The sequence below is a fragment of the Gouania willdenowi genome, chromosome 12, assembly GCF_900634775.1.
Source record: "Gouania willdenowi chromosome 12, fGouWil2.1, whole genome shotgun sequence".
Taxonomy (NCBI): domain Eukaryota; kingdom Metazoa; phylum Chordata; class Actinopteri; order Blenniiformes; family Gobiesocidae; genus Gouania; species Gouania willdenowi.
This window is the reverse complement of record NC_041055.1, coordinates 27,967,158-27,988,015: the sequence shown is the minus strand read 5'-3', so window position 1 is coordinate 27,988,015 and position 20,858 is coordinate 27,967,158. Positions and strand designations below refer to the sequence as shown.

At 35.9% G+C, this 20,858-nt stretch overlaps 3 protein-coding genes across 7 annotated transcripts in view; 2 read left to right on the top strand and 1 right to left on the bottom strand.

Annotated features, from left to right (window-relative positions):
- The window catches only part of sec16a (SEC16 homolog A, endoplasmic reticulum export factor), a 30,172-nt gene extending 18,696 nt beyond the window's left edge, over positions 1–11,476 (top strand). For 3 of the 4 annotated variants that reach the window (XM_028462083.1, XM_028462080.1, XM_028462081.1), the window contains 14 exons: positions 57–170; positions 635–833; positions 2,041–2,495; positions 2,590–2,634; positions 3,514–3,678; positions 4,914–4,994; positions 5,078–5,134; positions 5,230–5,356; positions 5,690–5,827; positions 5,950–6,032; positions 7,657–7,728; positions 8,079–8,138; positions 9,123–9,191; positions 10,205–11,476. In XM_028462083.1, coding sequence (XP_028317884.1) covers positions 57–170; positions 635–833; positions 2,041–2,495; positions 2,590–2,634; positions 3,514–3,678; positions 4,914–4,994; positions 5,078–5,134; positions 5,230–5,356; positions 5,690–5,827; positions 5,950–6,032; positions 7,657–7,728; positions 8,079–8,138; positions 9,123–9,191; positions 10,205–10,279 — 1,740 coding nt within the window. In that variant the 3' untranslated portion in view covers positions 10,280–11,476. The remainder of the gene's footprint in view (positions 1–56; positions 171–634; positions 834–2,040; positions 2,496–2,589; positions 2,635–3,513; positions 3,679–4,913; positions 4,995–5,077; positions 5,135–5,229; positions 5,357–5,689; positions 5,828–5,949; positions 6,033–7,656; positions 7,729–8,078; positions 8,139–9,122; positions 9,192–10,204) is intronic. The other variant, XM_028462082.1, reaches the window with a different exon arrangement.
- A 111-nt stretch (positions 11,477–11,587) lies between these two features.
- On the bottom strand, positions 11,588–17,171 carry LOC114472822 (polyadenylate-binding protein 4). The gene is made up of 6 exons (XM_028462084.1): positions 16,809–17,171; positions 15,721–15,835; positions 15,452–15,549; positions 13,614–13,713; positions 13,385–13,503; positions 11,588–12,787 (listed from the first exon to the last, which is right to left on the bottom strand). Exons 1-6 carry the CDS (start codon positions 16,897–16,899, stop codon positions 12,678–12,680), a joined length of 633 nt encoding a protein of 210 aa, XP_028317885.1. The 5' UTR covers positions 16,900–17,171; the 3' UTR covers positions 11,588–12,677.
- Positions 17,172–17,372: 201 nt separating this feature from the next.
- On the top strand, positions 17,373–20,438 carry rpl28 (ribosomal protein L28). Of its 2 annotated transcripts, none has more exons than XM_028462085.1 (5): positions 17,373–17,436; positions 17,912–17,999; positions 19,093–19,216; positions 20,111–20,229; positions 20,302–20,438. In XM_028462085.1, the coding sequence occupies exons 2-5, from the start codon at positions 17,919–17,921 to the stop codon at positions 20,389–20,391; spliced, it is 414 nt and encodes a 137-aa protein (XP_028317886.1). In that variant the 5' UTR covers positions 17,373–17,436; positions 17,912–17,918; the 3' UTR covers positions 20,392–20,438. The 2 variants fall into 2 exon arrangements, with proteins under 2 accessions (XP_028317886.1, XP_028317887.1); XM_028462086.1 differs by having other exon boundaries at positions 17,411–17,475.
- Positions 20,439–20,858: the final 420 nt, after the last annotated feature.

Here is a 20,858-nt window from a genome sequence, read left to right as displayed (position 1 = left end):
AAATCTGTCATAATAGTTTTTTTTTCAAACAAACCTCAATTGTTGCTGTTTGCCAGATGTCTGAGAAGCTGAGGTTCTTTGATCCACAACTGAAGGAGAAGCCGGAGCAAGAGCTGTTCACGGAGCCTGAGTGGCTCATGCACCTCCGACAGCTGGAGGGACAAATTCGGGTGAGGAAAAAGTGTTTTCTGGCTAAAAGAAAGGGTTACCTTGTACCCCAGGCACGATGTGTTTGTCAGGGTTGGGGTCAATTACATTTTTCCGTCACAATTTTCAATTACCCATGCTCAGTTACAATTCAATTACCATTACAGTGACCAGCATTTTTTTATAGAATTTTTATAGAATTTTCATGGCAATTACAATTACAAAATTATCTGAACTAAATTACAATTTAATTATTATTACGGCTGCAACAAAATTTTAAAATTTAAAATAGAATTGTAATTATCAATTACGCGTGTATAATTATAATTGACCCCAACCCTGGTGTTTGTGTTTATTTACAGTATATTCAGTTTGTCAACATTTTTGAACTAATCCTCAAACCTGATTAGACATAACTTTAGGGTTTTTTACAGATTCCTGTAGCGTTTACGAGATGTTTTTTTTTGTTGTTGTGGTATTTTCTCAGACTGGTGTGATCACATACAACACAAACAGAACAACTCCGACCCATTTTGACTGCAGCAGCCCGAGCTCTGACATGGACCATCCAAGTCCTCCTGAAGCACACATGCCACCTGAGGTGGAAGGTTCCATCCCTGACAATCCACTCATGAGCTCCGTATTACCTGGAGCTCCTCCACAAGGAGTACAGTTGATACCTCCAGGTGTGTGTGTGCATTAGTTTTACACTCTTTTTACTTTTTGATTTGCATTTTTGTGTGCTGTAAGCAGTGTTGGGGTTGATTACATTTTTCAACTACAGTTACCGTATTTTTCGGACTATAAGGCGCACCGGATTATAAGGCGCACTATCAATGAATGGGTCTGACTGGGTCTATTTTCATACGTAAGGCACACCGGACTACAAGGCGCACCGGTTTGTTCAGGTTTAACACATAAAATACAGAACAATACACTCACTTTTTCAGTATGTTGAAGCACAGTACAGGTACTTATCACTCCATGAGGCGCCTGACTACGGTAGCCCTAAAGTGCCAAAAATCCATCAAGCAGTGCAGTTTCATAGTTTACCAAAGTTGTGCTAAAACATTTTGACATATTAATTTCATACATAAGGCGCACCTGATTATAAGGCGCACTGTTGATTTTTGAGAAAATTAAAGGATTTTAAGTGCGTCTTATACTCCGAAAAATACGGTACGTCTTAAATGATCTATTCAATTACAACTCAATTATGATTATGCTTACCGTGATTTTTTTCCAATTACAATAAAAATTGCAATTATTATTTTCCCCCTCAAAGTCAATTTTCAATTACGTTCTCATATACAATTAATGAGCCTTTAATAAGTAACCTCATAAAAGTTATTCTTACCCTTGTGTTAGCTTTCTATTAGCATCTCTTATGATAACAGATTGTTTTGACGCATGTCTTAAATCAGCTGTAGTCAATACTAAATATTAAAAACAATTATCTATCATTTAATGTTTCTCATCTCTTAGCTACCTTGTTAGGCTTTCTTATCCATGAAAATATTGGCCTTTTTTGTGTCGGTATACCCCTACGTTTCCATTTTTTAGTTAAATGGTAAAATTATCTTGAAGAGAACTGACCGGTAAGCTTTAATAATTACTATATGTATGTACGCCATGGAACTATACCATGATTCCCCAGTTTTGAATTTAATTAAATTGTAATTTTAATTGGCATGGAAATTAAATAAAAACATTTACAAAGTCAGTTATCTGAACTTAATTACAATATAATTACGATTACAACAGCCACATATTTTTTCAATTAAGATTACAATTATAATTACTTAATAGTTGTAATTAATTTCCAATTACAATTATAATTGACCCCAACTCTGGCTGTAAATTAGATTTATTTTCTCCTTTTTTTTTTTTCAGCTCCGACTTCTGCGTTTCAAGATGGGATGTCTCCTCCTCAGCTGTTGCCTCCTAATAAAGGGCCACAGTTCTACCCAGTACCTCCCAGTGGACCTCCTGGCCAAATCCCAGGCTCGGCCTACCCTCTACAAGATCCTGGGTTTGCTCACCCACCGTTTCAGCCTCAGCCTGAACAGCCTGAAATGTACCCAGGAGCTCACCTACAGCAGGGTCTTCCTCCACAAATGGGCCAGACATCCCCACACACTCTCTCCCAGGTGCCACATTCACCAGGGACCCACCACCCACCGCAGATGCCTCATCTGATGCCCTCGTCTCCGGTGCACCATCCACCCATAGACCAGTCGCCCCACCCTCCTCCAGCAGAGATGCAGAATGCTCTGCCGATGTCCCATTCCCCTCGCAAAAACTCGCTCGCCCAGCAGATGGATTTTTATGACCACATGTCTCACATGGTCTGTACCCCGTGGCCTGAGTTACCCACAAAAACCTTCTGCTGTGTGTATTGTTGGATATTTTGTCAAATGGTGAATTGTTTTTCTGTTGCAGGGTCCTGGAAGATCACGAACGACTTCACAGTCCTCGATGCATATGGTGCGTTCACTGCAGGGTTGGCGTCATTACATTTTTGAATTACAATTAAGTCTTCCATTATCCATGTTCAATTACAGCTCAATTACGATTACGTTGACATCTTTTCCAATTCCAATTATGATTATTTTCTCCCTAAAAGTCAATTACAATTACGTTCTCAATTACTAAACTTCAATTACAATTAATCAATTTTACTGAGCCTGAAATAAATAACCTAATGAAATGTAACCTTCCTCTTGTGTTAGCTTTTTGTTAGTATATCTTTTGATAACAGGTCAGTTTTGACCCATGTCTTAAATCAGCTGTAAAATACACAAAAACCTGTTATCTAATTTTGTTCATCTCTTGGTTACCTTGTTAGGCTTCCTTATCCATGAAAGTATGGGTTTCAATGGTTTTTTTGAGGGTGTATGAGCCTCAATTTAATAAATAAAAAAAAACATTAAATTGATACTTAAGAAAAGTTTCAGGTAAACTTGATATGAATCATGTTTAAATGATTAACTGTACTGTATGTGTAAGCCATAGAACTATAGCGTAGATCCCCAGTTTTGTGTTAAATTGTTAGACAGTTTTATATAATTTCCATGCCAATTACAATTACAAAGTCCATTATCTGAACTCAGTTACATTTCAATTACGATTACAACAACCACCAATTTTTCCAGTTGCAATTACAGATGTAAATTTGTCATAATTTTAATTACCAATCACACGATTACAATTATGATTGACCCCAACCCTGGTTCAGCGTTTCTCTGTTTTCTCCATTTCATCGTTTTTCCTCCTGCTGCTTTTGAACTGGTACACAAACTGTACCATTACAGGTTTGTAATGTAAGAACCACTCTAAAACTCCAAAATGTTTTCTGTTTGTCAGGCACCAGGCCGTCGCTCTCGGACAACATCCGAGTCCTCCGTCCACTCTGGTGGACGAGAGCGCAGCAACTCCATCATCAAGCAGGTGTCTCCTCCTCCGCCTTCTATTCCTGAGCAGCCACGAGAGGAAAGGGCCAAGAAAATGATGAAAGACTCTCCTAAAAAGGTTGAAACTTTCACTTATCAACTTTGAGACCTTCACTCAGTGCTCCTGCAGCAGTCAATGCCAGGGTTGGGGTCTGTTATGGCAATTATTATATTCATCATCATATCGTCAAATGTGTTCAGGTGTACAATTTGTCATGTTTTAATACATGATGACTGCATTACTCTTTGCACTTTTGAACAGCTGAGTCATGTTAGATTAAACAGTACAGATCGTATTGTATCCACAGTGCAACACAGAGTCTCTGCTGAAGGCCAAACTCACATGCAGATATACACGCACACACACTATCAAGGACAGATAAGAGTGGCGCCCAACCTTCCTCATAATAAACACGTCTTCATCATCCTCAAACGTTTCCACTGTTGGGCATCTGACCCCCTCCTTCTCACCTCAGGGTGGAACTTTTTCTGTTATCTGTATAAAAGCTTAAGCTGTGAAACTGTTAGTTGGTGGGTCTTGCTTTTTCCTCTCCCCTGGGAACTTTTGACCATCCTTGTTGGGGGCCTGCAAAAATTGTTTGCAATCTGTGCCAAAAAAGCTTCAGAAAACCAAATCAGCTATTGAAAGTTTATTTATTGTTCCACTACTCCTTTCATTCTACAGGATGGAAGCTTCTTTTTTTTTTTTTTTACTCCTTTTTTATTTAATTTTATAATAAATCTTTTTTATAAAATCATCATGCTTCGACTGGACTCCAACATTCAACCAGAGCAATAAATCACGTCTTCAAATGAGGTCAACTGCAAATTTGCCGTGACAGGTCAATTATAATTATCGCATAGTTGATAAGTAATTACAATTAAATCTGTTTCTGTCGTTATCGTAATAAGATTGTAATTGAGTTTATTAATTTGACTGTAATTGTCATAACAATTCTATCACAATTGTCAATTATAATTCAACGCAAAAATGAACCATGTTACAGGTATACACATAAGTAATTAACAATTTCTAAAATATGTTTCAAAAAAAGAAATCTAGGGTTAAACTGACACAAAAAATGCTCAGACACCCACACCAAAAATATTAAAACTTACATTTTCATTGATTGGGAAGCCTCTCAAGGTAACCAATAGAAAGGAAATATATTAGTTTATGCTCAGTAATTGTGATTTATTGTAATTGAGAATGTAATTGTAATTGACTTTCTGAGGATAAAGTGTTTTTTAATAAATATGGGTAGTTGAAAATGTAATTTTTAATTTGGATGTTTCCTGTCCTTGCACACACAGAGTGGTGGTACTGGTTGGCTACGCTGGTTAACTTGGAAGGGGAAAAATGAGGCTCACCTCCCAGATGACAAAAATAAATCTGTAAGTTATGGTTGTCCCTGCTGCCTGATGATAACTGTTTCCTGGTGCAGCACTGATTAACATTTTTTAAAATTTAAAATCAGATCGTGTGGGATGTGAAGAAGCAGAAATGGGTGGACACGAATGAGCCTGAAAAAGAGGTGTTACTTTTCAACTTTCTCTTCAAGTCTGTTTAATCTTTAGTAGAAATCTTTAAAAAGTCATTAATGAATGATTTTGTTGGTGCCCACTTTAGAGCAAACCACCTCCACCACCTCCCTCTGGCTTCCCTACGATGGGTTCTATGCCTGGCCCTGCAGGTGGGGGCCCAGCTGCCCCTCCAAGCTCTGGACCTCCCGTCAACAGGTTCTCCAGGAAGGCAGGTCAGGCTGAGCATTTTATTTTTCTCTTTTGCACGAGAAATCATGTTTAGAACCTTCCTTGACAGCAAGACAACATATACATAAATGTTCGGCTTGAGGCCGCTTGATAAAATTAATGGGTCCATCCTCTATTATCACATTCAGCTCCAGCTCCCATTTAGTTTTGATGTAAAGAGTATTGTCTGATGTATCCAGTAGAAGATTTCTGTATAAATGGGAAACATGCTTTTTGTTGGGGAGCTGATGTTTCATTATATTGATGAAGTAAGTTACAGCGTTTGATGGAGCAGTTTGAATTGTAATCCAATTTTTTTATGGTTGGTGTGTTTTTAGGCCCGAGGAGCAGATACGTTGATATCCTGAACCCAAGTAGAACAGCTCAACCAGGTGGACTGGCTCCAGCACCAGCAGATCTCTTTGCACCTTTGGCACCAATGGCCATGCCTACTAACCTGTTTGTGCCTAGTTCAGGTACATATATTTTTCTTCTGTATGTGCATAATGGGTTTAAAACAATAACAGTTCTTTCTTTTATTATTTCTGCTACTGCAGGACAAATATGAAATAATCATCTCTTATTATTTTTGGTTTAGCTTCTGGTGATCAACAATCTTTGGAGGGCATTGAGGGAGGAAATCAAGAGCAGAGTTCACCAAACAGCAGTGCTGCTCCACAGGTACCAAGTGCAGAGTTTTAATAATAATAATAATAATAATAATAATAATAATACATCAGTTTTATGTAGCGCTTTTCAAGAAAACTCAAAGATGCTTTACAGGAAACAGGAGTTTTAATTTAAATAAATAATGAATATATTTACATCCATAAACATCTGCTCCAACTTCGATGAACAAACTCATGGTGGGCGGGAACAGGTTAAACCAGTGGTTTAATTAGTGGGGCTTTTCCCCCAAATAATCCCGAATACATTTTCAAATGTATTGAACAAACAGGGAACAAGTAACATAATTTTTCATAATAAATCAAAAACTAAATTAAATTAATCACCTGCATATAGAAACAGATTTAAAAATGCAAGTAATAACCAAATATTGTTTGCGATCTATGACAAAAAGCTTAAGAAGTCATAAAAGGAAATTCTGTGCACATATGAAATGAACTAATTGGAAAAATTAACATGTTGTTGAGTTCAAGTAACACATTTCATGAATAGGTCCAAACTCAAAAACTAAATTAAATTAAATACCTGCATAAAAACAAATGGAAAAGCGCAGCAGTCAAAAATACAGGAAACCAAACATTGCTTACAATCTGTGACAAAAAGCTTAGGAAAACAAAAAAGAAAATTCAGTGCACGTATGAAATTAACTAACTGGGAAAAAGTAGCATCATGTTTCATAATACAAGTAATGTATTTCATAAATAAATCAAAACTCAAAAACTAAAATGAATTAAATACCTGCTTAAAAAAACAAATGTAAAAGTGCAGCAGTCAAAAATACAGAAAATAACGAAAAATTGTTTGCAATCTGTGCCAAAAAAGCTTCAGAAAACCAAATCAGCTATTGAAGGTTTATTTATTGTTCCACTACACCTTACATCAGGGTTGGGGTCAAATATAATTGTAATTTTGTAATTGGTAATTAATTACAATTATGGCGTAATTATAGTTGTAGTTGTATTTGACAAATTTGTTGCTGTTGTAATCATAATTGAATTGTAATTGAGGTCAGATAATTGACATTCTAATTGTAATTGGCATTAACATTCTATAAAAACAACATATGAAAATTATAATTTAATTAATCGCAGAACATATCAGGTTTCCATTAAATTCTAGGGGTATACTGACACAAAAAATTCTGATGCCCACACCAAAAATGGTAAAACCAATATTTTCATGGATAAAGAAGCCTAACAAGGTAACCAAGAGATGAAAAACAAATTAGATGAAAGATAACATTTTTTAGTGTATTTTACAGCGGATTTAAGACATGCTAACAGAACGCTAACACAAAGGAAGGTTACATTTTTATGGGGTTATTTATTTACATTCTATTTCCAGGGTCCCCACGATCATGAAATTCCTATTATATAGAAATATAGCCTATTTATTTCATGTTCAAAATACATTAAACTACAAAGATGTTAAGCATCATCTCTCAAAGTGAAAGTGCTGGATACAGGCATGGAAAATTGTAAAAATTTAGTAAAAATATTATGGAAACGTTTTGGAAAATCATTGTGAAATAAGTGTGGGAAACCTGTATTTCCCAAGAGAGTCCAGCTGCAGACCTCCACGCTCAGGTCATATTTCATGGCTCTTTTAATTTGTCCAGATGTTCAACCCCACATTGTTGCCTCCTGCACCCGAAGGAGCTCCTGTGCCTGACGGTTTACAGTCTGGTGAGGTAAGCTCAGTGTGGTTTCTTCTTTTGGCTGCTCGTGTAGCTTCAGCAATGCCACCACCGATACTTAGCAGCTACAGCAGCTAGCTCATACCGTTTGCTAATTGTTTATGACTACAATAACTGAAAAAATAAAGTCTGAACATCAGTATTGCATGCTGGTCAGTTTAAAAACTGTGTACTTCGTGTGCTGCCGTAATTTCTGTTGTTTTAAAAACCCATAATTTTCTAACACTGATTAATTCATGGTCATCCTAAACCTGTAGAAATCATGAATAATTTGCAGAGTGCATGTGAGACTTGATAATCTGGGTTTTTTTGTCTGCTGTTTATTCCTCTCCTGCTGTCTTTAGCTCTCACGTTCTAGCTCAATGAGTTCTTTATCACGAGAAGTGAGTCAGCATTTAAACCAGGTACCTGGAGCTTTTAGCTCAAACGGTCAACACTCACCCCCGACCCCCCCCCCACCCCCGCCGCCTGCCACCCAAGCTCACCACGTCACAAGCAGCATGTCTCACTATGTGTGCACCAAGCAGCTCCACCTGCTCATCTAACCCAAAGCATCACCCGCCCACCTGCCCACCCCCCGCTGTCTCCAGCATCAGCAGCTCATTACATAAGTGGCCTGAATTTGATACTGGAAACCACTCAATTGCATCATGAAATATTGGATTCATTCAACTTTATATTGTCTGTTTCTTACATATTTTATATTTCATGTATACGTAAAAGTGCAAACTACAGCGAAATAATGTTGGAATTACTAAACTTCCTGCATACAATTTGTGGCCCTCTTGAGATAAAACTGCTCCATATTTGGCCCCTGAACTCAAATGAGTTTGACACCCCTGCTTCATGTGTTGTAGGTTTTTTGAGAGTGTCCCAGTACAACTTTATACTTCTGAAACAACACCAATATTGCTCCCTTCTGAATTGTCCGATATCAATATCTGATCGTGACGTTCTTAGTCGGTTTTATTGTAAAGTCCTCTGACTGATCACCTGGCTAGAGGTGTTTAAATAAAAATATGTAAACTGTGGTCTGTGTGATAAGCGCACTAATGAAAAAGCATTGTCAAACATGTCTACTAAGAAAGCCACAGCATGTGTAAGCAAACAGTGTTCTCCATGTAGTGCTGAGCTCCAAATGAATCATTTATTAATCTATTGAGTGCAGCTCAGTTTGGGGCTGATGCTGGAGACGATGCCGGGGGACTCTTTGCTTGTTCATATTGAATCTCACCTGCTCATTAACCCATTGACAAGCTTGCATCGCCACTAAAACCAATCTAACATTGGATTGTGATGCTGTCTCACCGTGACACCGGGAGGGTATTTTTCTCTCTCTATGCAACGCTTCATAATCCATGTTCACATTTTAACTGCGTCTTTGACAGAGTGAACCTGCCCAGGAACCAGCACCCACTGGAGGGGTGACCTTTTACAACCCTGCACAGTTTGTACAGGTAGGAATATTTTGATTCACGTGTGCACGCTACAAACTAGACTGTTATGTTTTGGATTTATTTTTTATATTCCTATTGAGTTGAAAATGTCATATCCAGAGGAAGTATGAAGGTATGTCCAGAGTTAAAGTTAAATCAAGGTATTGTTATTTTTCTTGCTTTAGTTATGAGATGTAGTGGGATGCTGAAGTAGTTTGCAATTTCTTTTAGGTCATCTTTATGACAGCGATCGATTAGCTCTAAGTATGGTTTTGCACCATTTTTTTTTTTCAAATTAAAGCCAGGCATTCTTAACACATCCTACTACCCATCTATTGAAAACTAATTTAAAGAATTACAAACACAAACTCTAAATAAATAAACAATTCAGTTTTCTCGGGACTCCTTTAAAAAGGATCCTGGAAAAGCCCCCAATTATGTTACGACCCCTTTTGATCTAGGAGTATGATTCTCGCTTCGGATGTGAAAGGTCCTGGGTCTTGGGTTCAGATCCTGAAAAAGCCCCCATTTGTGTCTAGGAGTAAAGGAGGATAACACAACCAGTTGGAATGGTGTAAATACCACACAATTTATTGATAATTTAACAAACGGAGCAATTAAATCAAATAAACAAGTGGAAACATCCACCAAAACACTTTGGAGAAACCAAAGTAGGAACAACCCCTTACAATTCAAACAAAAAAGTTACAACTAAGAACATCACAAGGTGCAAGGGACAATACAAAAGTGTTTAAACAAAAACACACTGCAAAGGCAAGTGGAATTCAGTCTAAAAAGTTCTAACAATCAAAATCCCCTATCTAGCACTGAACACACAAGTGAAAGTAAATGAATGAATGTAAAGTCCTGAAAATATTTTAAGTGAGAAAGTGACCAAATACAACATCAAGATGTGGTCATATGATCCATAAAAATCACGGAAACACATTTCATACCAAAATTTTCTAACGCGATTTTGAACACAGTCTGTTGGGCTTTTCAGTTCTTCACCTACGTCTGTCTCTGTTTCTCAGGTAGGTGCACCATCCAACGGTGGACAACGTACGGGCAGGTTGGGAGGCCAGCGCCAGTACCCGGTGTTGAAGTAAACTTGACCCTGCCCACATACGGATTGTGTAACCTGGACCCAATGAAAAGCCTGGAAGTCAAAAAAGCACAGACTCACTGCTCTGTCTTCAGGATTCTTCTGTTTTTTTCATCCAATCGAGACAAAATCATTTGTTTTCATGGAAAAAAAAGGAACTCATGTCAGGAACTGTCTTCAGTTTGTTTTTTAAACTCTTTTATTTTGAAGGGCTTCACTCCAGCATCCAGACTGCGAATGGACTTGATTTTTTTTTTTTTTTTTTACATCAGTCCTGTTTGTAGACGGATCCTGTAAGAATAATGAAGTGCTCAGATTTCCCCTGGAACGTAACACTGTAACAGAGCCTGTTGCATGTATTTCTCTTTGTTTGCAGTTCAGACCTCATTTATTCTATGTGATGGATAGAAATCATCGTTTCTTTAATGTTTCTAGATGAGAATGGTTCATGTCAACGTATCATCTCCTGTACGTCTTTCCTTTGAGAAACAGAGTGTACAAGCTTGCAGTGTTGAGCTGCTCCACTCATATTTATTGAAATGTCCACCACTTGTAAAGAAGAGAAAAAAAATAGAAAATTGTACCAGGGATTTCCACTTTAAGGTCAGACCAGTTTGACTTTTGGAGAACTGAAATATGATCAAATCCCCTCAGAGCTGCAGAAGGCGGGATGAATATAGCATTTTAAAATCTACACCAGAAACTAATCTACCAAAATATTTGTATATCAGATTGATTGTATTTATGAGCTGTGTGTGTGTGTGTGTGTGTGTGTGTGCGTGTGTGTGTGCGCGTGTGTGTGTGGCTTCTAATTCTTCTGATCATTGACAACCGACTCTGATTATTTGTATTGGCTCTAATGCAGAAAAAATAAATCTTCACTAGCATTGTGAATCATAAATTACAGATATGATTTATTTTTTATCAATTATCCCAAATGTGATTTAATTTCCTTTGACATCAGTTTGATGATTTCTAATGATTTTTTTGGATGTTTTTGAGCTGCTTGTGTAAAATAATTCTGAACATATGATGATTATAAATACAAAAAAACATAAGACACCAACGTTAATAAAAAGGTATTTTTTTGCGCTCTGTAGCACTTTGAAAAAAAAAAAAGTCTGCTGATTGTATTCTTGATCTGTCACCTGGAAGTGATTTAGTTTTAATCAATGCTGGAAACGTGACCTTTGATTCAGTCTTGAAATACAAACAATGCGGTTAGAACACTAGATTTGTATTTGAAAAAGTTTAAGTATAGAGTACAGTTATTTGTGTGTGATGTGTATTTGAAAAATAATTCCAAAAAACCTCATTTTAATCTGTTTTTATTTTTTTATTCCAGATGACCCCTCATGGGGTCCAGACCCCAAGGTTGAAAAACACTGCACTAGAGGAATGCAGAGAGTTCTTAAAGACTGACTGTTAAATTGTCTTCTTTTTTTTTGCCAACACACAATTGTTCAGAGAACCAACTTCAGCTTCCCTTTCACAATAAAAGCCCCTAATGTAGTCTATATACCCTTGTAATCAACTGATAACTGTTTCTTACTGTTATGACAGTAAATATTTTTGCATTTGTTAAAATAAATTAAAAATAAACAAACTAGCATAATCATTAACTTAATTATCTTTACAAAACTAAATAGTGCAGTTACATCACACACATCAGGACTGAGGCACATTAGGTTTTCTAAGACGGTGTCAGTCATTTTAGTTCAGGGGCCAAATACAGAGCAGTTTGATCTCAAGTGAGCCACAGATTTTATGCAGGAAAACAAGTTATTTTAACATTATTGTGCTATAAGTTGCTCTTCTGTGTATATATAAAATACAACATATGTAAGAAACTGATGATATACAAGCAATAGGTGACAAATAATAGTCCCAACAGGATCTTCACTTCAAATTTTTTAGATTTTATGATCAATTTCTATTTAATTAAGGTAAATATTGTCTCTTGAGGAAATCTTTAGAATTTAGTAAGAATTTGGAGTTTTTTCAACAGTTTAACATTATAAAATTCTGCAATCATGTGATATAAGTACTGGGGAAACTGAATACCTACACAATAATTCATGATTTCTCTGTTATTTTTACGTTCTTCTAAGGGCGAAATTGGTTCCCGGGCCTTGAGTTTGACACGTGTTCTAAGAGGTTGCAAACACATTGTTAGTTTTTCTGAATATTAACACACAACCAACTAGTTGTTGGCAACATTCAACACATGATGTTCTTGACAAACATATTTTCTTCAGTCAAACTTTTTTGATCAATTTTTTAAACTAAGGCATTTGATTGTATTTGCAGAGTCTTCTTTGCCGTATGTTTGTATGATGAAAGTTGATTAAAGTGACGAGTTGAATAATAGTGCCTTAGTGCCAGCAGAGGGATTTGTTGGCTCAATTTGGAGCATCCAGTGCTATTTGTGCTTTCTGAACTGCAGCTTCCAGCAGCGTTTGGTCACTGAGCAGCTGGTGAAGAACGGACGGATCCATTTCCAGCAACATTCCTGAGGACGAGCAGCACAGGACCAGCGATAAGTACACAAAATGACTTCAAAAAAAAAAAAAAAATGAGGGACGGATATACAAACTGACTAAAACATACAGAAAATGACAGAATTTTTTTTTTAATGACTCCAAAACACAAAATGAACAAAAAAAAAAAAAAAAAACACACACAAAATGAGAGGAAAAATATGTAAAGTGACAGAAAAATATGCAAAATTACAACTAAAATATACTAAATTACTCAAATTAATAAAACGACAATAAAGATACACTAAATGACTCTAAAAACACAGAGAATGAGAGACAAATATATAAACTGACAAAAAACATAAAATAAAATGTACAAAATGACAACAAAAACTTAGTAAATGACTCCAAAAATCACAAAACAATATAAATACACAAAAAGACACAGTGGCCCTTAGTTATTTCCCGTTAATGCTCAGATTGGTCATTATTCTAAATGCTCACCTTTGTTAACATTGTCACCCTCAGATCAGAAAAACACATTTTTGTGACCCTCACTGTGATAACAGGGGCCCATATTTAAAACTCTTTACAAAAGAAACCGTTTAATCTAGAGAGCATGTGATCACCTGTGATGTCATTAGCATGAGGAGGATCCATCTTCTCCACCAGGGAGTAAATCTTCTCTCCGAGCCGCTCGGCGTCATCAGCCTCTGAGGAGTCACTGACATCCGTCTCTTCGTTTTGCCTGAACAAAAACAGCAACGTTGGATATATAAGGACCACTTTAAGCTGTGACATCACAGGACCAGAATGATCAGGAGGGAAAAGTACACTAAACTACTCGAGTACACATACTCTTTCAGCATCGTCAGAGCGAGCTTCACTTGTTCCTCCAACAGTCTGGGCTCTGACAGCAGCTGTAACACTGCAGCTTTGTGCTGCTCAAGAAGCATCCCTGGACAGAGGGATGGGAATAATTATAATAAGAATAAGAATTAAACAGACAACAGAACTAAATGGAGCTGATGGCTCAACACAGCAGTAGTCTTTATTTTACTCCCAAGAGCTTAAAGAGATGAAAAAATATATTTAAAACACAAATTTTCAAAAGAATTACATAATCCAAATGTGAACTGGATAAATTAAATTAAAGGAGCATTGATTCCTAACTTTAACCTGGGAAGACATGATTCTATAGATCATGTGTCAAACTCAAGGCCTGGGAGCCAAAGTAAAAATGACAGAAAAAACATGTGATCGTATAAATTGCAAAATAATTCAGTTGTAGATATCTCAGCCCCTTTAAATACACATGAATACAAATTTATACATTTCTCACACTTATATCACATGATGGCAGTCATTTTTTAATCTCAAATTGATAAAATCCTGCAAATTTCCTGAAATTATTCTATTAAATCAAATACTGTAACAACTGTTCATAATATCAAGGAAATTTAGGTAAATTAAAAAAGTTTAAGGTCACTTGATGCTTGGATATTGTCGGTCTCTCATATAGTTTATTTGTAATTCATATCGGGAAGTGCAAACTAACGCACAATAATGTTGAAATGGCTCTTTTTCCAGTGGCTCATTTGAGATCAAACTGGTCTGTATTTATCCCCTGAACTAAAATGACATCCCTGCTTTAGATGAAAAACCGTTGGTGACCAAGAAATCATGGCGTGAGTTGTTCATGGTGACATTATTTTCCATGAACTCACTGGGATTTGTGATTTTTGTGAAAAGCCAAATTTGGAGAATTTTACCCAAATCATGGGTAAAATACAACAACTGAATTTAGATGTTCACTTGTTGTATTTTACCCATAATTTACCATATTTTGAAGCATCTGCACAAGGTAAAACACAATCACTGAGTTTTACATTTAATGTCCACTTGGAAGCTTCTGATCATGTACTGTATCTACAAACATGATCACCTCATTAAAAAAAAAAAATACCTGGTTACAGTTAAGATCACTAATTTTGATGCAACACTGAATAACTTTAGCTCTATAGCACGTGTGTCGAACTCAAATCTGGCCCTTTTAGAGCATCGAATTCGGCCCGCTTGAGAAAGTAAAAAAGATGAAGTAAAACATGGAACATTTTCTAAATTACCGACTAATTTAGTTGTAGACATCTCAGCCTCTTCAAATACAAAAATTCAATTAGAATCCACAATATTTGCAGAGCTCAGTTTTCCAGTTCTTATATTACATGACAGCAGTCATTTTTAATCTGAAATTGGTGAAAGAACTCTCAATTTTTCCAAAATCTGGCAAATTTTAATCAAATTATTCCACGAAATATACTTACATACTTTATCATTAATACACAAAAGTGCAAACCAATCCACATTAATGTTTAATTTGCTCTTTTTCCACCTAAAATCTGTGGCCCACATAAAGCTCAAACTGGTCCATATTCGGCCCCTGCTCTACAGTAATAAAAAAATTAATCTAGTAAACAACTGCTTTTCATTTAGTGCTACGCTTCATGTCTTGCATACTAAGTGTCACAAAGTGCTCCTGGTTATTTGCTGAAGCTGGTTCCTATGCATAGTTGGTCCTGAGTAGAATGGCCTCCAGTTTCAAACCCTTGAGAGCAATAACTGGCTCCAATCTCACCTTTGATGTTTGTGATGACAGGCACTTTCATGTCAGCTGAAAACTCACTAGTCTGACCTACCTGTGATTTTCTGAGAGTGACCAGTGTTGTAAACCTCCACCAGGTCAAAGAGCTGCTCCCCCAGAGAGTCTGAACACTCCGACACGTCGTCCTCATCTCTGCAGACAAAAGGCAGAAATTGATTCATTCAAACATCCAACAAAAACAACAAATTATTTCTTTAAATCATTTGATTTTACACAGTTTTACTTGAAAAAAGTTTGACAACACCAACTGTAAGTGTTTAACAGTATTTTGTATCATTGAGCATTAAAGTGAATCTCGTGTACCTGGGTTCCTGTGCTGGCTGCAGAGCTCTGAGGGCTTTTTCCAATGCTGCATTCAGCATGGCTTCATCCTGCAGCATCTGACTGAGGACGGCTACAGGAAGCTCCAGTAACATGCCTGAGACACACAGGAAGTCACAACCGTCGTCGTTATCAGACTTAAATTTAGTTAAAAAAAATAATAATATTAAAACACTATTCACATATGATGCAAAAAAATTATTAATGTTAAGATTTTGTTTTAAAAAAAACAAAAAAAACAACTCCATATGAGAAATCATATGCAAAAAAAAAAAAAACAAGTTTATGGAGTGTTTTGTGCTCTATAATCTGATCTTCTGTCATAATGTGAATCCTGAGTGTGTGTATATATATATATATAAGTTCACAGCTAACACGGTGATGCTACTTTTAGTTGTTATGCTGCAAAGAAGTGGAACAAACTGCCAGCGGCTCTGAAGTCAGCATCCAATGTGAACATTTTTAAATCCAAGTTAAAGCCACTCTTTTTCTCTACTGCGTATTATTGAGAGAGATATTTATAATCATATTAGTGTTGATTCAATGTTCTTACTGCTGATTTAAATGTGTTTACTGCTGATTGTAATGTTTTTATTCATTTTTAAACCGTTAAATGTTTCCTGTTGCACTTTTTAATCATATAAAGCACATTGAATTGCCTTGTGTATGAAATGCGCTGCGACTATACAAATAAACTTAAACGTTTAATGTGTGCATTTAATGTTATAGAAAAAAAGCGAAATTTACTTGACCTGAAGAGCACAAGTCTTCAAAAATTACTCTGAATTATTTAAAAAATAAAATAAAATCTACACTCAAATCTGTTAAAACATTGTTTATCTTAAAAGTGAATCTGTGTCTGAGAAATAGTCAGTATTTTGATAGCATTAGGTAAAAAAAAATAAAAAAAATCTGGTAAATTGGTATTTCTGCAGTGTTTTTCCGTATTTACTTAGTAAAAACACACACTGTTTTCTTTGATTTACACTTTTTTTTAAAATCTTAGCTATACATTAGGCTACATAATGCACCTGAACGCACCACCACTGTGTTAGCGTCATGTTTCTCACCTGTGATTTTCGCTGCGTTTTCTTTGTGTTTGCGGCAAATTACAGCGTATATTTGCTCGCCAAGCGCCTCTAGATCCTCCTCTTTATCCATGCTATAGTTTGTACATCAAAAGGCCGATTTCCTTCACAACAACTTAAAAAAAACACGCATATTTAGGTGAAAAATGTTAAACCTTATATCCTAAACTGAAGGAAGGTCAACAAATCCGCCGCTGTTGTTGATACTACTTTTGCCTATCATTTTTGTGATGTGCTTACTATATATTTAATAGAGTTTTAATTAAAACAACAATAAAATAACGGTAAAAAGATATATGAATAGTTTCCAGCTAAGGCCAGTAAACAACAGGCGCACATCGATGATGTCATTACGCACCGGAACGTAGTCATGTTCCTCCGCTGTTAAAGAAAATAGTTCCAAGTGTAACAAACACTATAAAATACCAATAGCCGCATTGTTATTTCTTTAAAATCTATAACTATAATACAGCTTTGATTTAGTGATTTTATTGTTCCATTATTTAACTGATAAATACGCATTTCAGTGTAAGCCGGTCCGCGGAAGTAACCGTGCTACACGTTGGTAAGACGTTCTTCGGTCTCTCTGGTCCTTTTCCTCCGCTATAAGGTAACGTGGTCGCTTCGCTGTTAGCAACCAGTCAATAAAGTATGTTTTTAAGCGTCCTTTCAATATCTGATACTAAATATTTGACGTGTAATTTTTTGCAGTGGTTATTAAGTCTCAGCCGCGGGAGAATGTGTGTCGTTTCTCTTTAGGAAAACGTTTGTGTACGCGTTAAAGCATTGCTTAGTGTTTAGGCCCCGCCTGGGTTTTAGCGGCGGAGCTAACTTTAGCTAGCTGCTGTAGCATGACCTGGCTTCTCCAAATTATATATTTAACACAAATATGACAGTTTAGGCGTTTATTGTTGGACTCTGGCTAATAACTCGATAAGAATGTTTTTCTAGCTTGTAGTTGAGCATTTTACCGAGCGTCGTTTAGCGTATGAGAGTGCATAGAGGCAACATTTCATTCAGCAGCTGCTGAATTAAAGGTGAAATCTGCTTTAATAATATCTTAATAATCTCTGTGTTTTCTCCAGGTTCATCATGTCGTCCCATCTGCAGTGGATGGTCATCAGGAACTGCTCCAGCTTCCTCCTGAAGAGGAATGGACAGACTTACAGCACTGTGAGTTTTGTCATATTTAAAGCTGGGTTTTTCACCTGAACAAAATATAATATACCTAATATCTGAAAATATACGTTAAAAAAGGATTATCAAGTGTGTGAATCTATTATTCAATATAGCAATACTCAATACAAACGTGTGGTTAAAAACAAAAGTATATTATTACATCTCCTTAATTGTGGTTTAAAGTCTTAATACTGTAAATTCTATAAAGTGACCATTTTTTTCTGGTTTTAATATTAAGGCAATTCAAGTTTTATATGAGGGGTGTTAACAATTCTATTAAATATCATTTGCACAGTCCCAACATTAAGTAATTTACAGCTCATGTGTGAAACTCCAGGCCTGGGGTCCAAATCCGGCCCTTCAGAGCATCCAATTCGGCCCACAGTAGAAAGTGAAAATGACAGAAAACATGAATCATTGTGTAAATTACCAAATAATTAAATTGTTGTTAAGACTAAATCTTTCCAAAATCTTGCAATTTTTCTCAAATTATTCTACTAAATCTCCAAAAATTATCAAAGGACATTTAAGTATCATATTGCTTAGATATGATTGATGCCTTAATACTTTATGTCTATTTTATAACTGGAAGTTCAAACTTGGGCACATTAATGTTGAAATTGTTCGTTTTCTTGCCTGATACTTGTGGCCACTTGTGATTGAACTGGTCTGTATTTGGCCCTTTAACTAAAATGAGTTTGACACCCCTGATCTAGCATTTCCAAGACATGAAAACCAGACATAATTTCATAGTCATAACTTGGGCTAAGTCTCTCTTTTTTAATAGAAACCTAACATGTGTTTGTATATATATATGTATCTCAGAGATTCTTCACAAATTGTTTTAATCTAGCTTTTTTCACCATCAAATGGAAGAGGATTAGGACCACTCAAAAAAAAAAACAAGGTCCAATATTTTTTAATAGTCAGATTTATTACATTTTGGCTTTTTTTCTCAGAACATTAATAATATTGAAATATTAAACTTAAAGGTTTTTTTTTTTTTTTTTTTTTCTTTCGCCCTAATCCTCCTCTATACAAACGACAATTTTTTATTTATTTATTTATTTATTTAATTTTTCAACAGGAGCCCAACAACCTGAAAGCCAGGAACTCGTTCCGTTTCAATGGGCTGGTGCATAAGAAGACTGTTGGCGTTCAGCCAGCTGCTGATGGCAAAGGCATCGTGGTGGTGCTGAAGAAGCGTAAAGGTAAACAAATGAACTGTATTTCATGTCATGTTTAAGGGAAAAATCCATTCTTGGTCAAGTACAATTGTATTTCTTTTTTTTTTTTCTTCTAAGTTTACTGTAAGGGTGCACCGATTACTGATTTTTAAAAAGCCTGATTGGCTGATTCCGATTTTATGTTTTCTTTGTCTTCTGACACCATACACCTTCAATTTTACAAATGAAGAAAATCACAAAGTTTGAGGTAGATGATAAAATAATAATCTATAGAACAAACTTACAAAACATCTTAAACCACAAATAAAGTGTCCCGAGTTCTAATAATAATAATACATTTTATTTATAATGCACTTAACATTTAAAACAAATCTCAGTGTAACAATGGGTGCATATGAATAAAAGCAGGTTTAAAAGTATCAAACAAAGTGATCTGTACAATATTAAAAACAGTTTCCTTGTAGTACAAAATAAAAAAAAAATTCAAATGCAGCAGCTTTGTGGATATTGAAATGTTAAAATATCAATCTTAAATAACTTGCAACAGTTAAACATTCTACAAAAAATAATAAGTGCAGCATGTGTAACATTTTTAGAAGTCAACAGCTAATGACAGAATGAACATGGCACTGGTTAGTTGGTCTCAGATTTATTGCAGTCACTTTTATAATTCAGGTTTTTCTTCATTTCCAAAGACATGAGCTCCATCATTTTAGTCACCGATCCTTCAAAACTATGGAAATAAGCAGCTGATGGATCTGTGTATCCTTAGTTCAGAGTTCTATTGCATTCTTAATGGTGTGACTATTCTTTGCCCTGTCCAATCATGAAATGCAATGAATGATAAACATGCAGAGCAGGTTTGCTTCACTACAACTTCAACAAGAGTGATCCATGACTTGTGTTTGTGTGAAACAGGTCAACACAAACCTGCCACGTCTTATGACAAGATCACCATCAACAAGAACTCCCGTGCCACCCTCAACAGCCTGAGGCACATCATCCGCAAGAACCATTACAGGAAAGACCTGCGCATGGTAAGATACCTTAGATATTTGACTTATTTATTTAAAGAGTGCAATGATTAAAGTTTATTTTGTTTTCCTCAGGCTGCTCTGCGTCGTGCCAGTGCCATTCTGAAGAGCCAGAAACCTGTTGTGGTGAAGAAGAAACGCACCAAAGCTGCCAAGACGGCATAAACTGAGTCACAGGATAAAATGTTCTTTGTTTAAAGAAAAAAATGTGACTTTGTTTCCATTCTTAATTAGGATTGTTGACAACATGAGTCTTCCTTTCTTATTTGTTTAAAATACAACAAAACATAATATCCACAGTGGACAGACATTAACAGATATCAATACACTTTACAAAACCCAGTTACATTCTCAAATATTAAAGTAAAAAAAAAAAGGAGGTAAAACTATAGTAACCCATGGAAAACGACAAAAAAATTCAAATGTTTAAAAACAGATGTAAGCCATAAAAATGACAAAACATTTTTCTAACACCTGGAAACAATAGTAAAGCATAAAAACAGGTGAAAAAAAATTCTAATACTTCTAAACAGAGGCAAAAAATTGAGTTAGGACAATCAATAGACCCTAAAAACTATTGTAAATATAATGCAAATACTTAAAAGGGACTAAGAATGCAGTGAGGCACAAAA

Bases quoted from the DNA above. Each gene is read 5' to 3' on its own strand.
- LOC114472822 (XM_028462084.1), bottom strand. From the start codon at position 16,899: ATGGATAAAGAGGAGGATCTAGAGGCGCTTGGCGAGCAAATATACGCT. The intron at 15,836-16,808 runs GTGAGAAACATG...TGTGTGTCTCAG, and splicing joins AAACGCAGCGAAAATCACAG to GCATGTTACTGGAGCTTCCT. The intron at 13,714-15,451 runs GTAGGTCAGACT...CCCTCTGTCCAG, and splicing joins TCACTCTCAGAAAATCACAG to GGATGCTTCTTGAGCAGCAC.
- rpl28 (XM_028462085.1), top strand. From the start codon at position 17,919: ATGTCGTCCCATCTGCAGTGGATGGTCATCAGGAACTGCTCCAGCTTC. The intron at 18,000-19,092 runs GTGAGTTTTGTC...ATTTTTCAACAG, and splicing joins ATGGACAGACTTACAGCACT to GAGCCCAACAACCTGAAAGC. The intron at 19,217-20,110 runs GTAAACAAATGA...TGTGTGAAACAG, and splicing joins GGTGCTGAAGAAGCGTAAAG to GTCAACACAAACCTGCCACG.